General features: G+C 44.7%; 1 protein-coding gene across 1 annotated transcript in view; it reads right to left on the bottom strand.

The window, feature by feature from the left end:
• The window catches only part of ADGRB1 (adhesion G protein-coupled receptor B1), a 256076-nt gene that overhangs the window by 181557 nt on the left and 55682 nt on the right, over nt 1-18837 (bottom strand). Inside the window, exon 2 of the mRNA XM_026047133.1 lies at nt 1687-2607. Coding sequence (XP_025902918.1) covers nt 1687-2434 — 748 coding nt within the window. The 5' untranslated portion in view covers nt 2435-2607. The remainder of the gene's footprint in view (nt 1-1686; nt 2608-18837) is intronic.

Below are 18837 nucleotides of genomic sequence, written 5' to 3'. Positions count from 1 at the left end.
AAAAAAAAAAAAACAAAATAGAGAGCGACAGATAAAGCAGCACATAGAGAGCCTGGGCACTTTGTGAGCTACATGTCCATGCAAATGGCGATCTATCCATGAAGATGCTAATTCTGCATCCTCAATATGGGGCAGATGTGAGCAGACAGCAAAAAAATAATCTGCACTCTCTACAAATATTTGACACCCAGAAAGAATTTTGATTTAGCCACCTCAGAATTTCTTTCATGTTTATTTCCTAGGAACACTCAAGCGCTCAAGTTGAACTGGGAAAGATCTTTACAAAAGCCAATATTAAGCTCGAATGCTCCAGGATGTGCTGAAAATCTTTTTTTAAAATTCACCTTTGGCTGTAATGGAAAAGGTCATGTTGCTTGGGCTGAATGCATAGATCTCCCAGTCAGCAAATATGAAGCTCAACACATGACTTGAGAGGCTCGTGTCACCCCAAAGAGAGGGCTGCATGGTTCCCTGCACACATTGCTCACGGAGGAGGAAAGGACATCTCAAAGAAACCTGAGATGCAAGGAGCAAATATCGCAGTGCACTCATAACCAGGGAAAGAGGCACCACTGAAGTCCTCATTTGCAGGATTTATGGCTCGGCTGTGTGTCTCCATCTATTGATTCACAGATCAGTGAGAAACAAAATCTCCCCCCAAAATACACTGATGGAAGCAATAAAACCCGATCTTATACTAATCGCTCGGCTAACTCCAAACTGAGGTCTGCAGGAAAATCACCCTGCACAGCTTGGACCTGTACCTGAGAACCTCATTCCTCTTGTGTAGTGAATCTGCCTTCTTTCTACCACAGAAACATGCAGAACTTCTCTCCCGAGTGGGCTAAAGCCAGACAGAAACCACCAAGTCCAGAACCAGATACGTACAGCTCATCTTCTGATGTCAAAGGGCATTTGAATCTGGCATTTTGGGGAGACAAGACCCTGGGGTTTCATTCTGGAGAAGATCCGAGCTTTGTAAAATTGAAGACTCCCTCCTGCTCTTGCCTAGACTCCTATTTAGGATCACACCTCCGTTTTACATAACCTGCCTGCTGGCAGGTGGGATGGGAATCAAGAATAAATATATCAGAGCGGATCTAACACAGGCACTAAAATAAGCGCTGCTTTCTGGCCCTCTGTTTGCCTTCTATTTTGCATGGCACCGTACGGTTAAGATTTTCACGAAAGGCATTTCCACCCCAAGAATGACACGAGAAAGGTTAAGCAGTTGTGACACATGCAGAGACTGGCTCTCAGGAGCATCTCATCCTAATTCTCCCTCCTTTCTGTCATGCCCCCTCTGTCTCCCCAAGTAAGGTTGATACCTGCCTTGGAAGGTAACTTGGATCCTGGCTCTTCTAGGACATTTTTGTGTTGGAAAGCTGCTCACCTTCAGGTTAAGACTCTCCTCTCTGCAGCTCTGAGGCTGCAGGATAAGTAAAACAAACGAGGTACCAAACTGGGACACATTCAGGGGAAGGTGCTCTACATCCCTGATATACGCTAATAAAAAGGCACCAGGGGATAGCAGACCTGCTTATCAATGAGAAAAGAAGGTTTCCATATCAGGCATCCATAGACTCGAATACAAGGATGAGCAGGATATTGTGGGACCCCAGGAGAGAGACACATACTAGCCCTTCCTCCCAAATACTCCCAGGTAGTCAGCCGCACTCCACTCACCCAGGGACTCCACGCCACTGCTGTCCTTTGGGCTGCTCATGCAGTTCTCCAAGTAAATCCCATCCTTATAGCAGTCTTCCTTCTTCTTTGTGAACCCCGGAATCTCGCTGGCCTGATCTAGGACCTCGCCTCCTGAGCACGAGCATGGAGTCTGCATAATGCCACATGGGTGGGAGCTGCTGCTGATGGCCAAGCACGCGTCCAGCCACTTGCAGAGCATCTGGCAAGCGGCTTTGCTAGGGTTCCTGTTGCCCACCACTAGGTACTCCACTGAGAAGTCCCTCTCCTGAGCCTTCGTGGGCTTCCATCGCACGGGCCCGCTCTCCAGCCCTGGTGGTGTGGTCTGTTTCATCTGGAGGAACTGCTTGTTGGACTGGAGGAAGGCGTAGCGGGTGGACCCATCACAGAGCTTCAACACATCATCAAAGCTCTCCATGCCCAGGTAGGTGCGGGTGGACTCCAGGAAGGAGTCAAACTGGTAGGTGCGGATGTGCTGGTGGTCACATACGCTGGTAGGTTTCAGGATCTTCATGTACAAGGTGTATCTCCGAGGGTCAGGGTTCTGGATAATCCAAGAGCAGAGAGAGGAGTTCAATGGGAAGACAGCAAAGGAGGAGAAATATCCAAAGAATTTCCCCTGGACCAAAGTGGTGCAGGGTGCTTGTGCCAGGTCCAGAGCAACCACGGTCCACACAAAGTAGAGTGGCGATACCAAAAGCAGGTTCAGGGCAGATCCAATGCTCCTCATCCTAGGTCTCTGGTCCTCTGGAACTCAAAGTAAATGTCAAGCAGGTGCCAGATCCTGGACATAACAGGGACCAGCTTAGTGGAAAAGTGAGAGTTTAAGAGGCTCAGGATCTGAAATCAAGCCAATCCTCCCATATCTGGATTTGAGCTCCCTCCTGTGGCCATAAACAACACCTGGAAAAAAAAAAAAAAAGGGAACGGGAAAGAGGAGGGGAGAGAAAGAGAAGAGGTTTGAGGGGTTTGTTTTGCAGGTTAACCCTTTGTAAGGCAGAGAATCAGCGCGAACCACCCACACACACATATCCCCCAGTTAGTCCTTCTGGCAGAGGGTACAGCCCCGTGCTGCCGGCCCCACACCGGGATGTTCCCATCCCCATCCATCTCTATGTCTCTACATGCCAAGAGGTTCCTATCTCAGACCCTCAGGGAGGGATGGTGACTGCCCCCCTCCTTCGCTGATGCTCTCAGCCTGCAGGGTGCCCCTTCCTCTTACCCAGACAGAGAATTTGCAGTGATTTCCAACCGTCTCCGCAAAGATAACCCCATCTCTCTCTGCTCCAGGGAGCACCCCTCCTTTCCCCCCGCCGTCCTTACTGACCCGGGATGCTGCTCTGGGCTGCACTTGGGGAAGGCTGAGCTGGAGGCAGCATGGGCAGCTGAGCTCTGCCTCCTCTCTTCCTCCTGCCAGACTGTTTTTTTTTTTTTTTTTTTTTTTTTTTTGCTCCTCTCTCCCTTTCTTTCACTCTCCTCCCTCCTTCCCACCAAAACAAGACAGGGAAACAGAGTTGTTGCACAGAGCCACGGGGAGGGAGCATCACTCTTCCTTGGACTTCTGCATGGAGGACACCTCAATGCCTGCAATGCTGCTCCAAACTCTTGGGTAAAGCTACCAGGGAGCATCTCTCCTGGCTCCAAGGGCTCTCCACTACCCCCAGGGCCACATTCAGCCCCCTAAGACTCTTCCACATAGGTGACACTTATGGATTTTTTTAGGCGGCATGGTCTGTTTCACTAGATATTGGGGCTGAGATGCTGAATGCACTGTGCAGGGCTTCTCCCACTGCTGGCCATCCAGCCATCATTCATTTTCCTTTCCAGTCAGATACCTGGTTGTTGTTCCTTTGCTGTTCTTTTGGTCTACCCAAGGGAGAAGAGTTTTCCTCTTAGGTGAGGGCTGCCCTTATCTCATGCTACCTGAGTTCAGAAAGACAAATCTGACTGTTGCAGTCACATTTGCACTACTAAGATTTTATCTACCAAATGCAAACCACAGCCTTGATTTCAAGGGGCCTCCATGGTCCCCAGACAGAGAAAAGTAAAAGTGCTCAGGGTGTATGCATTGAGGACCTTGTTGCATGCTGCCAGATTTCTGAGCCACTAATATTGTTCTGCTCTGCAATCCAGAAATAGCTCAGATCAATGGGGACACGTTTCTCAAAGATCAGGGACCAGGCTAATGCTGCCAGGAAGGAATTAGGGTCAAAGTCATGCCACAATCTGTCCATGCTACTCATGCTATTCATTTCCCTTCTGCCCTCTCCCACCCCTGATTGCAAACAGAGGAAGCTTTTATAGTGGCCTGATAAATGCTCAGTAAAACTAGAATTCATGCAGCTAAGCCCTCTCCTGCAAAAAGCCTTATATGGGAAAGAAAGAGTTAGGAAATTAAAAAGTCCAACAATTTATTTGCAAACGGGGTTTCAGTGGAGCTTCAAATCACTGCTGTCTTTGCCAGCAGATTGCTGTCTGCTAGACCTGACGCTAACCAGCGTGGAGTCCAAATGCATTTGCACTTAAATTTTTTACAAGTCTGACTCCCAGTCCTGACACTGGTTTTCAGCCTGCAAAACTCTGCAGTGCAAAATGCACCGCGCCAAATTCCTGGATTTCTCAAGGGCTGGATTTCAGGAAAGCCACCCACTTAGCAGAGGAAAAACAATGCTTAGCCACAATGAAAATTACAGGCAAATGATTCGTTTGCAAAGAGGTCATCATGATTAGCAGTAGGGGTTGCCTCCAAATGACTATAAACACTTTAAATGTCAGCTCAGGGAGTGAAGGATCCCTGTTTAGCTGCATATTGAAAGGAGAGTGGAGAGGAGGGGAGAGCCAGCTCGCCTCTCCTTGGCTTGTGGGCAGACCCTGGTGAGCATCTCACGCTGCTGGGAAGCAGTCACAGCTGTTTGCAAAGCCAAAGTCCACCCGACCTTCATAGCGATGAGCCAGCCTGGATAATCTTAACCTCTGGTGCAGCCCGGGAAGAAACATCCCTGTCTCCAGCTCGGAAGCGAGAGCCATCTGTGGTTCCATGGCAACGAGATGGTTAGGAGCCAGCGCCGCGCCGAGATCCAGTGCCGAAGGGCAACTCCAGCGCGTGGGATCCAGCCCAAGGCTCTTGCCCTCTGCGAACCCGTTTTTTTCTCACGCCTGCTGCTGCATAAGGATGCAGCGGGCACAACGTGCTTCCCTCCTGCCCTGCTGATTCCTCTCCAGGAACAGCACTGTGAAAGACAGCAAACTCTAACTAAGCAGACCTGTTAATGGGACACTGTGTTATGGCTGTTAGGTCTCAGAATTGATTTCCCATGAATGCAGTTCCATCTGGAAGGTTTTAGCATAAGGAACATAAACATATATATTTTTTTTCTCCTTCATGTGATCTTACTTGAAATGGGAATCTCTCTATGTATATTTTTACACAGAATAAATAAATACTCGTGTATTTAGCACCTGCTTCTTTGGCTCAATATGTGTCAGAGACACAATGGGTAGCTGTGTTGATAGCAGCACCTCTATGCTTTAAATCACCAAAATCCCAAGATAGGGAAGTATACAAAACATTGCAACCTGCAGATGAAGAGGTGATGTTTAAATGCAAGAGTTAATGCTCCTGTGCTGGGCACCATGCACCTAGATTCTAGTCGTCTGATTTGCCCAAGTTCCTGGGTTGGTAGCCACATCAAGAGTCTAGCTAGCCTTGATGTAGCTGGAAGACATCCCTCCTTGATCCCTTTCCCTCCCTTTCCTCCAGCTTGGAGACCATGTTGCCACTCATGCCTTTCTCTTCCTATGCCAGTCATTTTTTTCTGAGCATTTAGCTCCTTTTGCTGAGCATATGTCATGTGGCAGCACTTCCAAGCCCACTGGTAGCAAAGAAATCTACTGTGCCGGGCATGGCTCAGAAACACAGCACAAGTCAGGTCTTGCCAGAAGTCTAGATAGACCCAGGTAGGAACCAATGCGCAGCTGGAACCTGGAATACCAAAGGTGTTTATGAACTTATTCTGCATTGGTTCCAGTGAATTTTGTAGTCTAAAAGCTTTGCTGAGCTAAATTAGAACTAAACATGCCCCACATCCATGCTGAGGATTGCAGCAGGCTGGATTGGGCCAAGGGATGGCACTCTTTTATGTGCATGCATGCACATGCACACAAATACACACACACACACACACACACACACACACACACACACACACACAAACCCCCTCATCTTTACATACTGCCTTCTGGAGGACCTCTCAAAACAACCTTACCTTGATCTGTCCCCACTAGCTCAGATGTGCCAAGATGCCAAGATCCCCTTTCTCTGCCTGTCTTCCCATCTCCCATTCCCTCTGTTTTCCTTCTGCTTCTGACATACATCTGATATCCTAGCAGAGTGGGAAAAAAAAAAAAAAAACAAAACAAACAAAAAAATCCTCTGATCAAGTTCATCCTCTTTTCCTGGGATTTCCCACTGCCCTGTAAGAAATCCCTGGATATCAAACAAAATATCCTTACTAACGGAGGAATATGCTTTGCCCTTATTCACAAGGAACCACTAGCAGGAAAGCTGTAACTGCCAGAAAATTTTCTTCAGACTCCTGAGGCAAGTGAGCAAAGGGCTCTGGAAATGCCTGGAGAAACAACACAGCATCTGTCACCCGGCAGCTCACGGGCACCCTGAGAAAGGATGGGACGAGTCTGACATTTGGTCCCCGTGGGCTATGTAAGGTTGTGATGTTTGTAGGTATCCTGCTTGGCACCGAGGCAAGGATGGAGCTTGAAGCCATGCTGGAGCATTGCCTTTCCCATCAAAACCCTGGCTAAGGTTTTACCTGCTTTTAAATTTATTTTTTAATGATCTGTCAATCTTTCTTCTCTTTGGTCTTCCCTTAGGATCTATAAAGATTTGTGCTGATTTTTTTGGCACTTCAGAATCCAGAGTAAATTAGAACCCCAAAGGACAAGAGGTTAATGAGTATTACAGGACTAGGACATTTTTGGGACCCTCTCTGACTTAAGTGCACATGGTCCCTCTGGATGCTAAACCAGCACCACTCAGTTGACTCGAGCAACCCCATCACATCTTACTGGAGCAGAATCTGTCCCAGCACTGATCAGAGCTGGGCATATTCCCTTGCTACACAGGCACTGCATGAGCCTTTGGATCAAAATCCTGAGAACTGGACAAAGCTGCACTGAAAAGCAAAGAGAAAAGGCACAAGTGTCCAGACTCATTCCCATCCTTCTGTTTCAGTGACCAGAACCACATCTCAGCATGCACCCTCACAGCCTGGCATGCTTACTCTGCCACCAGAGAGACTAATATACTGCCTATAGCATCTATCCATCTCTTGAGAGCTGAGAAAATTTGATTGTCACTTGTCTGCCTTGCGAATAAATGATATCAATATACACCAGCATCTTTCATCTCACAAGGTTTCCAAACCCAACCTTCTTCAATTCACCGACTTCTGGGTGGCTTCCAGCAGCCCCTGAGAACAGTACAAAAAATGATGGAGGATATCTGGTCCATGGCACCAATAGCACACCAGCCTGTGAACCAGTTATCCGTTCTTGACCTGTATTCATGACACACAGGTGAAAGGAGAGAGTTGCAGAGCATCATTGAAGGAGGGTTGTTTTGCAGGGTGAGTGATACATGCTGTACCTGGGAGCATCCAGAAAAGTAGCCCTGGGGAAATCCAGCCTTTGGATATGGAAGTATTTGTGGCAGCACAGGAGGGTGGTGGGACATCCATCCCAGAGCAAGCATACAAGTGCGTGCAGGGAATAACGTGGCCTTCGTTATCTTGGGAGCTGAATAAACAAGCCCAAGGCACAGTCCCAGGCTCTGTCTCTCATTCTTCATTTCCCCGAGGCTTCCAAGTTAATCTGAGCCACCCCAGTGTCTATCAGAGTCGACAGATCTGGCTTTCAGCTGATGGTGCACAGCCTCATTTCAAATTTCAATGGCAGGAGAGGATTTGGGGAAAGGGAGAGGTGAGGGGTGAAGTCTAGAAATGGAGCATATTGTCCCCAAGTCCCAGGAGGCTTTGAGGATCAATGGGGAAACTGAAATCATCTAGTTAATCAATTTTAACCCCTTGATGATGAAAACATCCAGTTTCTGCTTCTCATCAGCCCCGGCCACCAGGATGTACATCACTGGTGGTGTCAAAGGCTGGGTTTTAATCCTGGCTTCAAGATTAATGTATGTTCCCACTTAAGATGCTCTGCCAAACTGTTCCTCAGTTTCCCCACATGAAAATATGGATGTAAGAGCATTTCTAATCTTTTGCACAATGCTCTGAGAATGTCCTGCAAAATATTAAAGATGTTGCTTTATTGTTCATTTCTAACAGTTTGGGATTTCATACCAGTGTCAGATTAGCATAATCTCAGCTCCATAGGGCATTAACTGAAGATGGGCCCATGGCTAAAACCCTTAGGCAGGAGTGTAGCTGATTCAAGTGCCATCCCTGTATCTATATGCTTTCACCAGTGACTGGATGGGAGAACCAAGCAGAAAGACTTGACCCTAAAATCCAGGGCCCAGAAATCCTTTCACCTGAATAAAAATAGCAGATGAGGATCAGATGTGCTCCATGTGGCTGCAGATGTGGCTACGCGTGGGAATCAAGCCTAGGACTCAACAGCATCCTATTCTTGGTCTAACACAACTTCAGACAGATGTTAGGTGCATTTTGTGTCTCTTAAATGTCCTCTCAACCTGAGCTGCAGCTATATTTGTCAACAGCTTTCCTCCATCCAAGTGCCATCGTATTGGCATGTCTGTCTGGGAACAAATCTGGACCTGGAGAGTCTCAAGGACGATGCATGTCATAGGGTCGGTCATCTGTCCATACAGAGCAAAGCTGAGGATCCTGCATGGTTCTTAAATGAATTCATCTGATGGATCTTATGCTGACATCAACATCTTTCTCTGCCTCAGTTTCACATGAGCAAAGCAAACATACACCCCAGTGAAAAGACTGATGGCCTACTGGAAGCAATGTACATGGTCAGAAACACCCTAGATTCTCCCCAGCAAAGCCTAGAAACTTCCCACTAGTTATTTCTGTCTGTTGGTGTTCTGCAAACAATCCTCAGGTATGTTTTCCAGGGCAATGAGGGGCTTGACTAGAAACTCAGCATGAGATTAAATGCACCAGGATAGTTGTCCCTTGAGAGAAGAATCTCTTAAGTAGGCGTACATGCAGTCAATGACAGTGGCCTGCAGCTGGGCTGGAAGAATAAGAGGAGAGAAGGGAGGACAAAATCTCAAGTAGTTGCTTTGGCAGCCAGCTCCAACCCCTGCATTGGCGCAAGTTCTAGTGCTGGTCTCAGCACCAGCTGGTGGACTCCTACTTTGGTGTCTTCCACCTCCTGGCAGTGCAGAGCAGTGGGGGGCAATCAACATCAGCTGCAGCCCTGGTTCTACAGGACATGCCATGTGAGCTGTTGCACTAACTCCTTCCATGGCTTTGTGCTCTCTTTCAATGTCCATGCCTCAGTTTCCCCACCTGGAAACTGTGTTGACAGTACCCAAGGATGAGGCTAGACTTCCCAGACAGTATCTGGGTAGAAGGAAAGACTACATTAGGATACAACTTTCTAAAGCAACTCCAAGGATGCCTCACTCTTTCATTTTGAATGATACCATCTCAGCATAGCAAAAGCCAGATTGCAAGTGGTTATCCCTCCTGAAAGACACCAGGATTTCAGCTTCCTGAGAATGACTTCTTTTTGGAAGCTGCTTGTAATTTTAAGCACTCAGTTTCCAGTGCCCAATGAGGATGTCTATTGATTTAAGCTCCACACAGTAAGACTATAAAATGATAATGGTTAGATTTGGCTGGGACTTATATCTCCTGACTGGGGGAGAAATGGCACCTCTCACCAGGAAGACGGAAATCTAGGCTGTAGTCCAAAAGGCGCATCTAAACTACAGGTACTTTTAGCAAACTATCACCTTAATTATCTCTTGCCTCATTTTTCCCCACCACAGAATGGGTAGCGCAGGAAGACTTGAGCTGAAGGAACACTCTACATATAGGATGGCCCCAGCTTCTCCTGCATGGTCTGAAATGAGAGGATTTGGCATCTTCTGCTATCATGTCACAGTAGGTGAATAGGACTTTCCCCAAGTTATGGAGAGGGTAGAAAAGTAGTGCAGAGAGGAGATCTAGATGATTTGGGATTCAGACAAGACCTTGAAGCAGCAGGAGTTTGCAATATGCACTTACAAATCAAAAGGATGATAAATGCATGTATTTCTACAGCACCTTCTCTCCAGGGTCCTCAAGAGACATGAAGATCAGGAGTGAATTAAGCCTCATGACGCAGAAAGCCATCCTTATTGACCCCATAGGCTGAACACAAACAAAAGGAAGTGCTTTTTCACAACGCTCATAATTCAATTGGGGAACTCATTGCCACAGGATACTGTGGAGGCTAAAGGTATAAACAAGTGCCAAAACGGATTAGACAATTTGTGGAGGACAGGTCCATCAGTTGCTATTAAAGATGATGGTCTGGATGTAACTGCCAGTCCCAGAAGAGTCAACTGATCTCCTTAGGAAATGAGAAGGCACAGACAGGGGGAAGAGCCTTTCCTTGATTTCCCCGCGTGTCCAGGTTGATGTGGATGAACTTTTGTTCCTTGCCTCAATAACTGTTCTTGTGCTTATTATAGAGATGTGCAGGGATATTAATACCCTCCCCAAAGTCATAAGACACATCCATACTTCTAAAGGAACCAGGCCAGGGCCCATTCTCTGACCTGAAATCAAACAGAGTGCCACAAGTTGCATACTGCTAACCTCTCTCCCACACGAAAACAAGGTGACTTCATATATCTTGCCTTCCACAACTCCTGTGCTATGCTCTGTGCTGTGCCAGTGAAGTACCTGGAAAAGGGGTGGTTGGGCTGGTGATGTGCCTCAGTTGAAGACTTCTGAAGACTTATACACATGTCTATGTAGGTCCGTGTCTGGGCTAACCATGCTGCAGAGCAACAGGAGACCCCTCTTTTCAATGCAAACACCTCAGGGCAGAGACTGGCCCAAATCCTAAGATCCTCGCATGCAGAAAGTCAGACAAGGGGATGGAATCACAGTAGAGGCACTAACAAGCTGGATTATTCCTTCAGTTTCATTGATTAGTCACCACAATAAGAAGTTCAAGATCTGCATAAATTAAGCCAGATGCATGCATTTCCTCTTTTCTTTTCAGTCTTTCCCTCCAGGTGCCCTTGGGCAGCATGCATGGGAAGGAGGACAGAGGGAAAGGTGTAGAGAGCATAGCTGAGAGGCAAGCACGGGCTTAACATGAGGCAAAGGCTTCCTTTTTTCTCTTCCTTGGACTTTGCTTAATCACAGGATATGCTGGAGGACATGGCAGAGTGATTTGTGTAGCATTAAGAGTGTGCTGGTTTGGGGCTGGGGTTAGTTAGCTGCCTGCATGCAGCCTTGATGAAGATGAAGGATCGAAGGAGGATGGTTTATATTTATTCTAAGAATCACTCGGGTGATGTTTCATCATGCAGATGACAGTAGAGCCTGTGGTTTTCAGATGCTCCTTCATTTGTATGGGCTTTCTCTTTTGGCGGACAAGACAGGCAGATGGGATTTGAGAGGGGAGCTGGAGGAGAGTTGGGGGTTTATTGTGTTTGTAGACAGCAAGCAGAGCTAAGATTTAAGCTACTGCCCAAGACAACACTAAAAAGGTCTTTAGCAATAAAACCGTGTACAGGCAATTCTTATGCTTCCCATTTCCTCCCAAGAAAGATAGGCTGTTCTTCCTGCTTCTACCCCAGTAGCAATTTAGAGAAACGTCACAAAAACATAGCAGCATACAAGCCCTGCAATAACAAACCCACGTGTGAAGCCCAAGAATCAGCCTCAATAAGTCAGCATATGCAGGAGAGATGAGCAATCCTTCCAGGAAAGCATCCGGAGATGAGAAGTATTGCCATTTTTTTGCCTGGAGGGTAGGTTGACCCATTGTGGACAGAGGCAAGGTGGATGGTCTCCATCTCCCAGGGCACTACTAAGAGGGCTTGCTGTATCTTCATATTCGTTGAATCACTGCAATCCAGCACAGGTTAGTTGTGAGCGAAAACCCCAACCTCATATGCGAGACACAATGAGCAGATGGTCTTCCTTTTGTTCCTAAAGAACAGAAATTCACATGCCAACCAAATGCTAATTTGCCCTTTTGCTGTCTGTCTCCACAGGCTACGTCTATACTACTGAACAAAACAGAGCAGGGCCTGTTCTCTGGCTCTGGGGCCAAGTGTGGCCCAGCGTGTCTCCACACACTTCAGCTCTTTTCCCCTGTGAAATGGGCTGGCTACATCCCACAGAGCTGCCGAAAAAAAGTCCCTTGGCTCAGTCATCTGCCTAACTGTGTCCTGGCATTGACTTGGGCCAAAACTGCACTAGGGAACATGCAAGCAATTAAGCAGTCTGGATGATCATGGGACAGCACTCCTACTTGCATTTAATCCCTCATTTATTTATTAGGATAGGCATAGCCACAGAGGCCAGAGACTAAATGAATACAAGCATCAAGGCTAACACTTTTGGGTTTCCCTGGGTTCTCCTCATAGGAAAAGCCTCATTCTGGAGCAACTAAAGTGAATCCAAGCACAACTTTGCCTGTTCAGAAGGACCTCTTTTATACAGAGCAGCCCTGAGGGCAAACAAGTCATCAGCTTAAAGTTTCTACCTTGACCTGTGATTTGGATGGCATCCCTACTGTTCCAGAGGGCTGTCAGTTCCAGGCAAGTCAAGTCTTTCCTGGATTCCCCTTCATGTCAGCAACATGAAAGGGCAATTCCCAGCTTTCATCATGTCTTTTTCAATGAAAACAAGAAGTTCCATTGACCAGGGCCCTATTCTGTTGGCTATGAGATTTTTGTTTTTTGTTGTTAAAGGCAAGTAAATCAGGACAAGGTCACACCTGGAAATTTATGCCCATCTCACTGTAAATGCTCTGGGAAATCTCTTGTTAGATGCTCAGGTATTACTCAGCACAAGGGATGCAGAGGGAAGCACCACAATGCAAAAGAACTCAGAAAGACTCCTTGTCCTTTGCTCCTCATCAGCGAGCAGCAGTGAATGGAGGAGCTCATCTCCATCTTAGTTCTGCAAATAAACCAGCAACTCTGGCCTCAACAAATGGCTGTAAACACTTTCAGACCCACTGAGTCTGATTTGAGCACTCCCCATATCACTCAGCATTCCTGATCCAAGAAATCAGACAAGAGGCATCAAAGTTCTTTTTCTTGGAGCTGTCTACCAACATCTAACGAAGATGCAGTGAATGCTGGTCAGAATGAGCTGACCCTACTTACCCTATAGATTGACCCTATTTAGGTTACCAGAAGCATAATATCTGCTAATAATTTTTAATTTTTTCATGAAATGTGGGTAGCTGCCTTTTTCTCCCTCCTGCTCCCCTCTTCCCTTCTTCTCCTTTGCCTTTGCAAAGTGCGACAGCATGGGGATGAATCGCCTGATTGTGTGCTCCTCTTTCCCCCATCACACCGCACCAACAGCAGGACTGGGGGATGGAAAAGGAGCCCAGCTGCTTCTTGTGGGCTGTTCTCTCTCCACCCACCAGGCACTTAAAATCAGCCACAAATTAACACCAACTCTTGGCATTCTTTATTAATCAGATTGGCTCAGTTTTAGTTTGCTTTGCTTTTATCTTCTATTTTAATAAGTCATTTTTTCCCCAGCCCACCCTACTGAAGAATGTACCTAACAATAATGGAAACATACCGGACAAGAGATGGCTCCTGAGCTGTTCCAGATGGGGACCATTCCTGAACAGGCTTTTCAAGCTTTAAGCCAAGTATTCTGCCACTGTAGTGGACAGCCATGCTTTCAATGTCTCACATTTCAGTAGCCTGTTTCATCTATACTGTTCACTAAGCTAAATTTAAAGAGAATCCCCATGCACACAGTCATGTACACATGAAATGCAGTCATTTTCTGCCTATGGTGCATTTATCAGTTGTCAAGTTATGTAAGTTTTATCAGATCCCTTTTTTAGCATAGGGAGTTGCAGTAGCTAAAATTTGACTGACGTGGGACATACTGGTGTTAATAACCTGATTCCTGTGTAGCCACAAATGAGCCATCATCCATAGAAGCCCCAAAGAGCCCTAAAACACAGCATGGTGTCTACAAACCCAAGGAGAACAAGTATCAACAGGGTTGCTGACCCTCACCATGGTGGGGCATCCCCTTAATCTGTAAAGGATAGACTGAGATACAAACCCAACCTCATGACTTGTCCTTTGATGTCCAAGAAACCAAGTGTTAAACAGGACTGCCAAGACTAGACCTTCAGAAGCAATACTAGAGAGATTGTAAGGACTCGCTAACCTTTGCTTTTCCCAGTTCTGAGAGACAGGAACGCTGGAGCCTTATGTCTTTTAAATACTTTCATCTACTCAGTTTTCCCAGATTTCCAAATCAGAGGATTTGGAAATCCTCTGTGTGTGTTCTCTGTGTGCCTTGCCACTCTTATGTCCCGAGGTTGTTATTCTCCATCAGCAATATGCATGCTGGAGAAAAGGATGCAATGAGCAGCTGATGGGCTTCTTCCTGGAAGGACCATGCTTGGCTAGGGAATCAGCTAGTTCCTCTCCACTATCTGTATGGCGTTGTTTGTTAAACCACTCATTCCAGCATGCACTGTTCAGCAACTGTCAACCCTTTTGTGGATTTCCGTATCTGCAATATTCGTTTCTTAGCAACTCTGTTTGCTTTTAGCAAAAACAAAATGTCTCTGCCTATGGCATGCTATTTTGAGCAGAAACGGTGCTGTTTCAGGTCCATGCTAGTCAGAAGGATCCTGGTGAAAATGGTTCTGCCCACCCACTCGCTCCTAATGGTGCTGGGTGAAATTCTTTTTCTTTTTCATGCCATTTCGCCTGCTGCAAGGAAAGTGTAGCAATCCTGAATGCAGACTGTGGCAAATGGCTAATGCTGCTATATTGAACTTCTTGCTCCTTGCCATTCTAGTGAATCTTAAAGCATATTATATAACTCAGATAAATAAAGCACAAATCAGCCGGAAATTTTACAAAACAAGTTTCAGCAAGAAAATATGTTTATGTGCACTTATTGGAAGTGTCCTGGTCTAGCTAACTTTGAATTGACTTTATGAGAACCTTTTCTACAACAATCATTTCAAAAGAAAGAGAACAGAACTTGGAGGTCCAATTATAGACCATACAAACCTGCTGAATATGTTGAGCAATAGCAATTTCTACAGTTGACCAAAAATGAAAGGAAGAATCTGAGTGCTACTGTGTCATCACGAGGTCAGTTTTTTTATTTATTTTTTTGATAATAGTGAGTGTTTGTTTCATTCCCACCAAAATAATGCAAAGTCATTTTCATTTGTGGAAGCTGGAATGATCTCTGCTCTGTACTCATGACCACTTACTCAGTAAATTAAACCTTTCTCTACTTCCCCAAGTTACCAGTGAAACATAAACAACCTCCTACCATTTGAGATTGATTTGAGAAGTCCTGACTAATTAGAAACTAATAACAATTAAAAACCTACCAAGTACAAACACTGCCTCATTTCACAGGCTCATGAAGGAGCTGGAAATATGAGAGGCCAGAAAAACGAACAGGAAAGGTGCCTCTGTAAGTGCTAAGCAAAGATGGATAATGTGATGACAAGGGAGAAAGAGGAAGAGAAAATGGGACTTTCTAGAAGGCAAAGACAAGTTGTGCTTGAAATACAACTTCAGATGTGAATTGTCCTACCTGTCATAGGAAACTCATATCCCTACTTTTACTTCACAGTCTGAGTTTAGCTATGCATCATCCCCAAAATGCTCTGCATCTCTAAACTCCTCAGAATATTTAGGACAGCATTGAGATCCCACTTCAGACACTCTGTCTAGTCCTCACAAAAGGCTCCTTTGGATATCTTCTCCATCTTTCCATGGCCATCGGTACTGCTGATGTATTCCAATAGGATTTGCAGCATTTTATATGTTCTCCAAGTGACTCAAATAATGATGATTTTTTTTGTATGGCTCCAATATCTCCCAAAGATAAGAAAAAAAAAAGAAAAGAAAATAGGAGATAAAAAAAAAAAAAAGACTTAACAAATTATAAATTTGTTTTACTGGCAAAATGCTGGGACCAAAAAGATGAAAGACGATGATATGAAAATGCCCAGATACTACATAGTTAATGTCATGAGTCCATCAACTTATTTCTCAGGAGGCCTCTGATAAGCAATAGAGGTAGAGCTTGAACTCAAGCAGTGTAGGAAGTGGCTTGTATAGTTTTTAATTATTACCTTAAGAAATAACTACCAGCAGTCTTTGATTAAAGATCCAACGTTATTCACTGAATCCAAGAAGCTTAACTGACGTCAGTGGGGCCAGGAATTGTCTTTTTATTCCTGAGTTCAATGCCTATATATTGTTTTCATGCAGCTGTGGAAATCTCCTTTATGCATTTTCTTGATTTTTCTCTCGCTCATTCATCCTGATTCATCCTCCACTGCTTGGAGCTCCTTGAATATCCTGTAAGGAGCCCACACACTCAACCACATTCTTGTCCAAACCTACATCACAATATATTTGTCCAACTAATTTCTACTAAAATAAAGTTCCTGCTTCACAAATTGCCAACAGCAATTGTTTTGGTGAACATAAATACTGAAAAAAAAAAAAAAAAAAAAAAGTAAACGTAGGTTCAAGGTGTTTGTTCCTGCGTTTGGCAATCAAATCTCAATAATGCATATATTTCTCAAGAAACAAAGATATTAGTTCTGAGAACAAAGTCTAATGACAATGGCCACTCACCAGAAGACCCCATACTTTGGAGTCTACAGTCCATATCTACATGGTGGAGCAGATGTGTGCTGGCATCTCCCTTCTCTCATTCTGCCCCATCAACTGTCCTACACACCAGCTTTATCAGGCTGAGGACTGGTGAAGGGAAGGATGCAGGAAGACCCCATGGGCAAGAAAGAGAAAATAAGGCTGATGGCACCACTATAACCTGTCATTTGAACCTAAGTATAGAACAGGTGATCTAAGAACTCTGCATTTTATCTGAAGCCATGATGTGTTGATATTTAGGATGTAGGTAGGGAGAACCTGAGCGATACTCAGAAGGGACTGCCTTGAGCTAATATTCGATTACTGAAAGACAGAGGTGAAAATCTGAGCTGGACTCTCTAGGTTCCTCAAGCTGTCCACAGAGAGAAATAGGCATCTTCAGAAGGGAGGGATTTCAGAGAAAACCACGATGATCTGGACGTCTTAAATGCCTTGGTTTATTCAAGTTTTCATGGATGCATTAGCAAGCAAATGCTACTTGAGTACCGCAGGAGGAGATGCAAGTTTCTGTAGACAAATTCATTAACATCACTGCTTAATGAATACACTGCTCATGGGAAGACAGTAACAGAACCTGAACACAGGGATCCAGAACCCACATCAGAACTGTGTGCTGAAAAAATTGTTATTGAGCTGGAGCCCCTGCCTAGAGCTCGTTCTAAGGCTGGTACCAATGGAAGATTTCTATCTTCTAAGCAGAAACCAATTAGAAAGCCCTCCAAGCTGTACTTGAATATAAATAATGTATAAAGATAATACTGTCATATTTTATACTATGGTGACTGTAATTCCAGTATTGCTAAAGAGCAATTGTAGGGTAATTATGATAAGCATGTTTTCTAACACACTTTTGAACCACAAATATAAATGCAGTACAATTATACTACACAGCAATATATATTATTATTTCAATATAATTTTATGATAATGTAATAATATACTTGGTAATTATAGAATATATTAAATATATTAGTATTTTATATATATACCTACAGATATGCATACACACCCTCATGTCCCAGAGAATAATGTAGGACTGGAGGTGTGGCTGAGAATAAACACTGTAAAAAAGTTATTGCGGTATTGTATATTCTATTTAGGTTGCACAGGGACACTAGCTAGAGAGCTAAGACAAACCATTCGCTCATGCAGTTAATGTTCTTATTAGAGCAACAAAAATAATTATTGATTGAGCAGCAAAACCATAGAGTAACTACATTTTAATTGCAATGTAATTCCTCTGTAATTACACTTTCTTCTATTATTTAGCTTGTTCAATAACAATAAGATTATTAGTAAGACACTGTTCTCAGTTAAAAAAAAAAAGATCATATCGATATGTAATATTGCACAGCCTCCCAAGTGACTAGGAGGATTTGCTGCAGATCAATTCGTTTCAATGAAAACTTGGATAAGGGTTGGGGAAAAAAATCACTACAGAAAACAATCTTGTTGAGTAGACCTCTTGAACCCTTCACGTCTGTGTCATCTCCAGCTTGCTGACACTCAAAAAAAAAAAAAAATCTGAAATGAATACTGAATGGAAAGACATGACACTGGAAGATGGATCCTTACTATCAGTTTAGCATCTTCTGCCAGGTTTTAAGGAGCACTCCTTCCTTTCCATGTGAAAATGCTAGAAGCATTTGAAGTGGAAAGGAATTTTATTCGATCTAATGTTGCATTCCCTTCTCCAAACTTCACTCGGTTCACCACTCCAGAGAGCCTCCCCATTGTTGATCTCACTGCCAACCTGATCTGTGTCTCCAGAGCCTGGGGCTGCTTGTGAATTTCCACTGAACTTGGGGGAAAATCTGAGGTAAGCACTCAGACAGCACTGTGCTTGGAAGGATGGCCCAACGCCTAGTACTGCAGAGATAGTCAAGCCTAGACATTTTTTTTACTAGAGTTTCCTTTTAAAAAGCTTTTTTTTTTTTTCCTTCCTTTTTTTTTTCAGAGTGTATTTCAAGGCTGAGCCTCAAAGTGACAGCTCAAGGATCACAAAGTCATGCTCCTGAGGATGCAATCAAACACAGATCCCCTAGAAAACCACAGTGTTCCCCAGTTACAAAAAAATTCACCCAGAATCAGTGAAAACTGCCTCTTTGCCAACAAACTGTGCAAAGGCATCAACACCGAGCCCTGTGCAACATTATGATTTTTATATTTTTATTCCTTCTCTCCCAACCCAGTAGAAGCAGGAGTGAATGAGAGGGACCAAGCGATTCCCTGCTCTTCACCAG

This window comes from Nothoprocta perdicaria, unplaced genomic scaffold (genome assembly GCF_003342845.1).
Source record: "Nothoprocta perdicaria isolate Ctin4 unplaced genomic scaffold, notPer1 scaffold_48, whole genome shotgun sequence".
NCBI lineage: Eukaryota > Metazoa > Chordata > Aves > Tinamiformes > Tinamidae > Nothoprocta > Nothoprocta perdicaria.
This window is presented reverse-complemented; position numbering and strand designations above follow the sequence as displayed.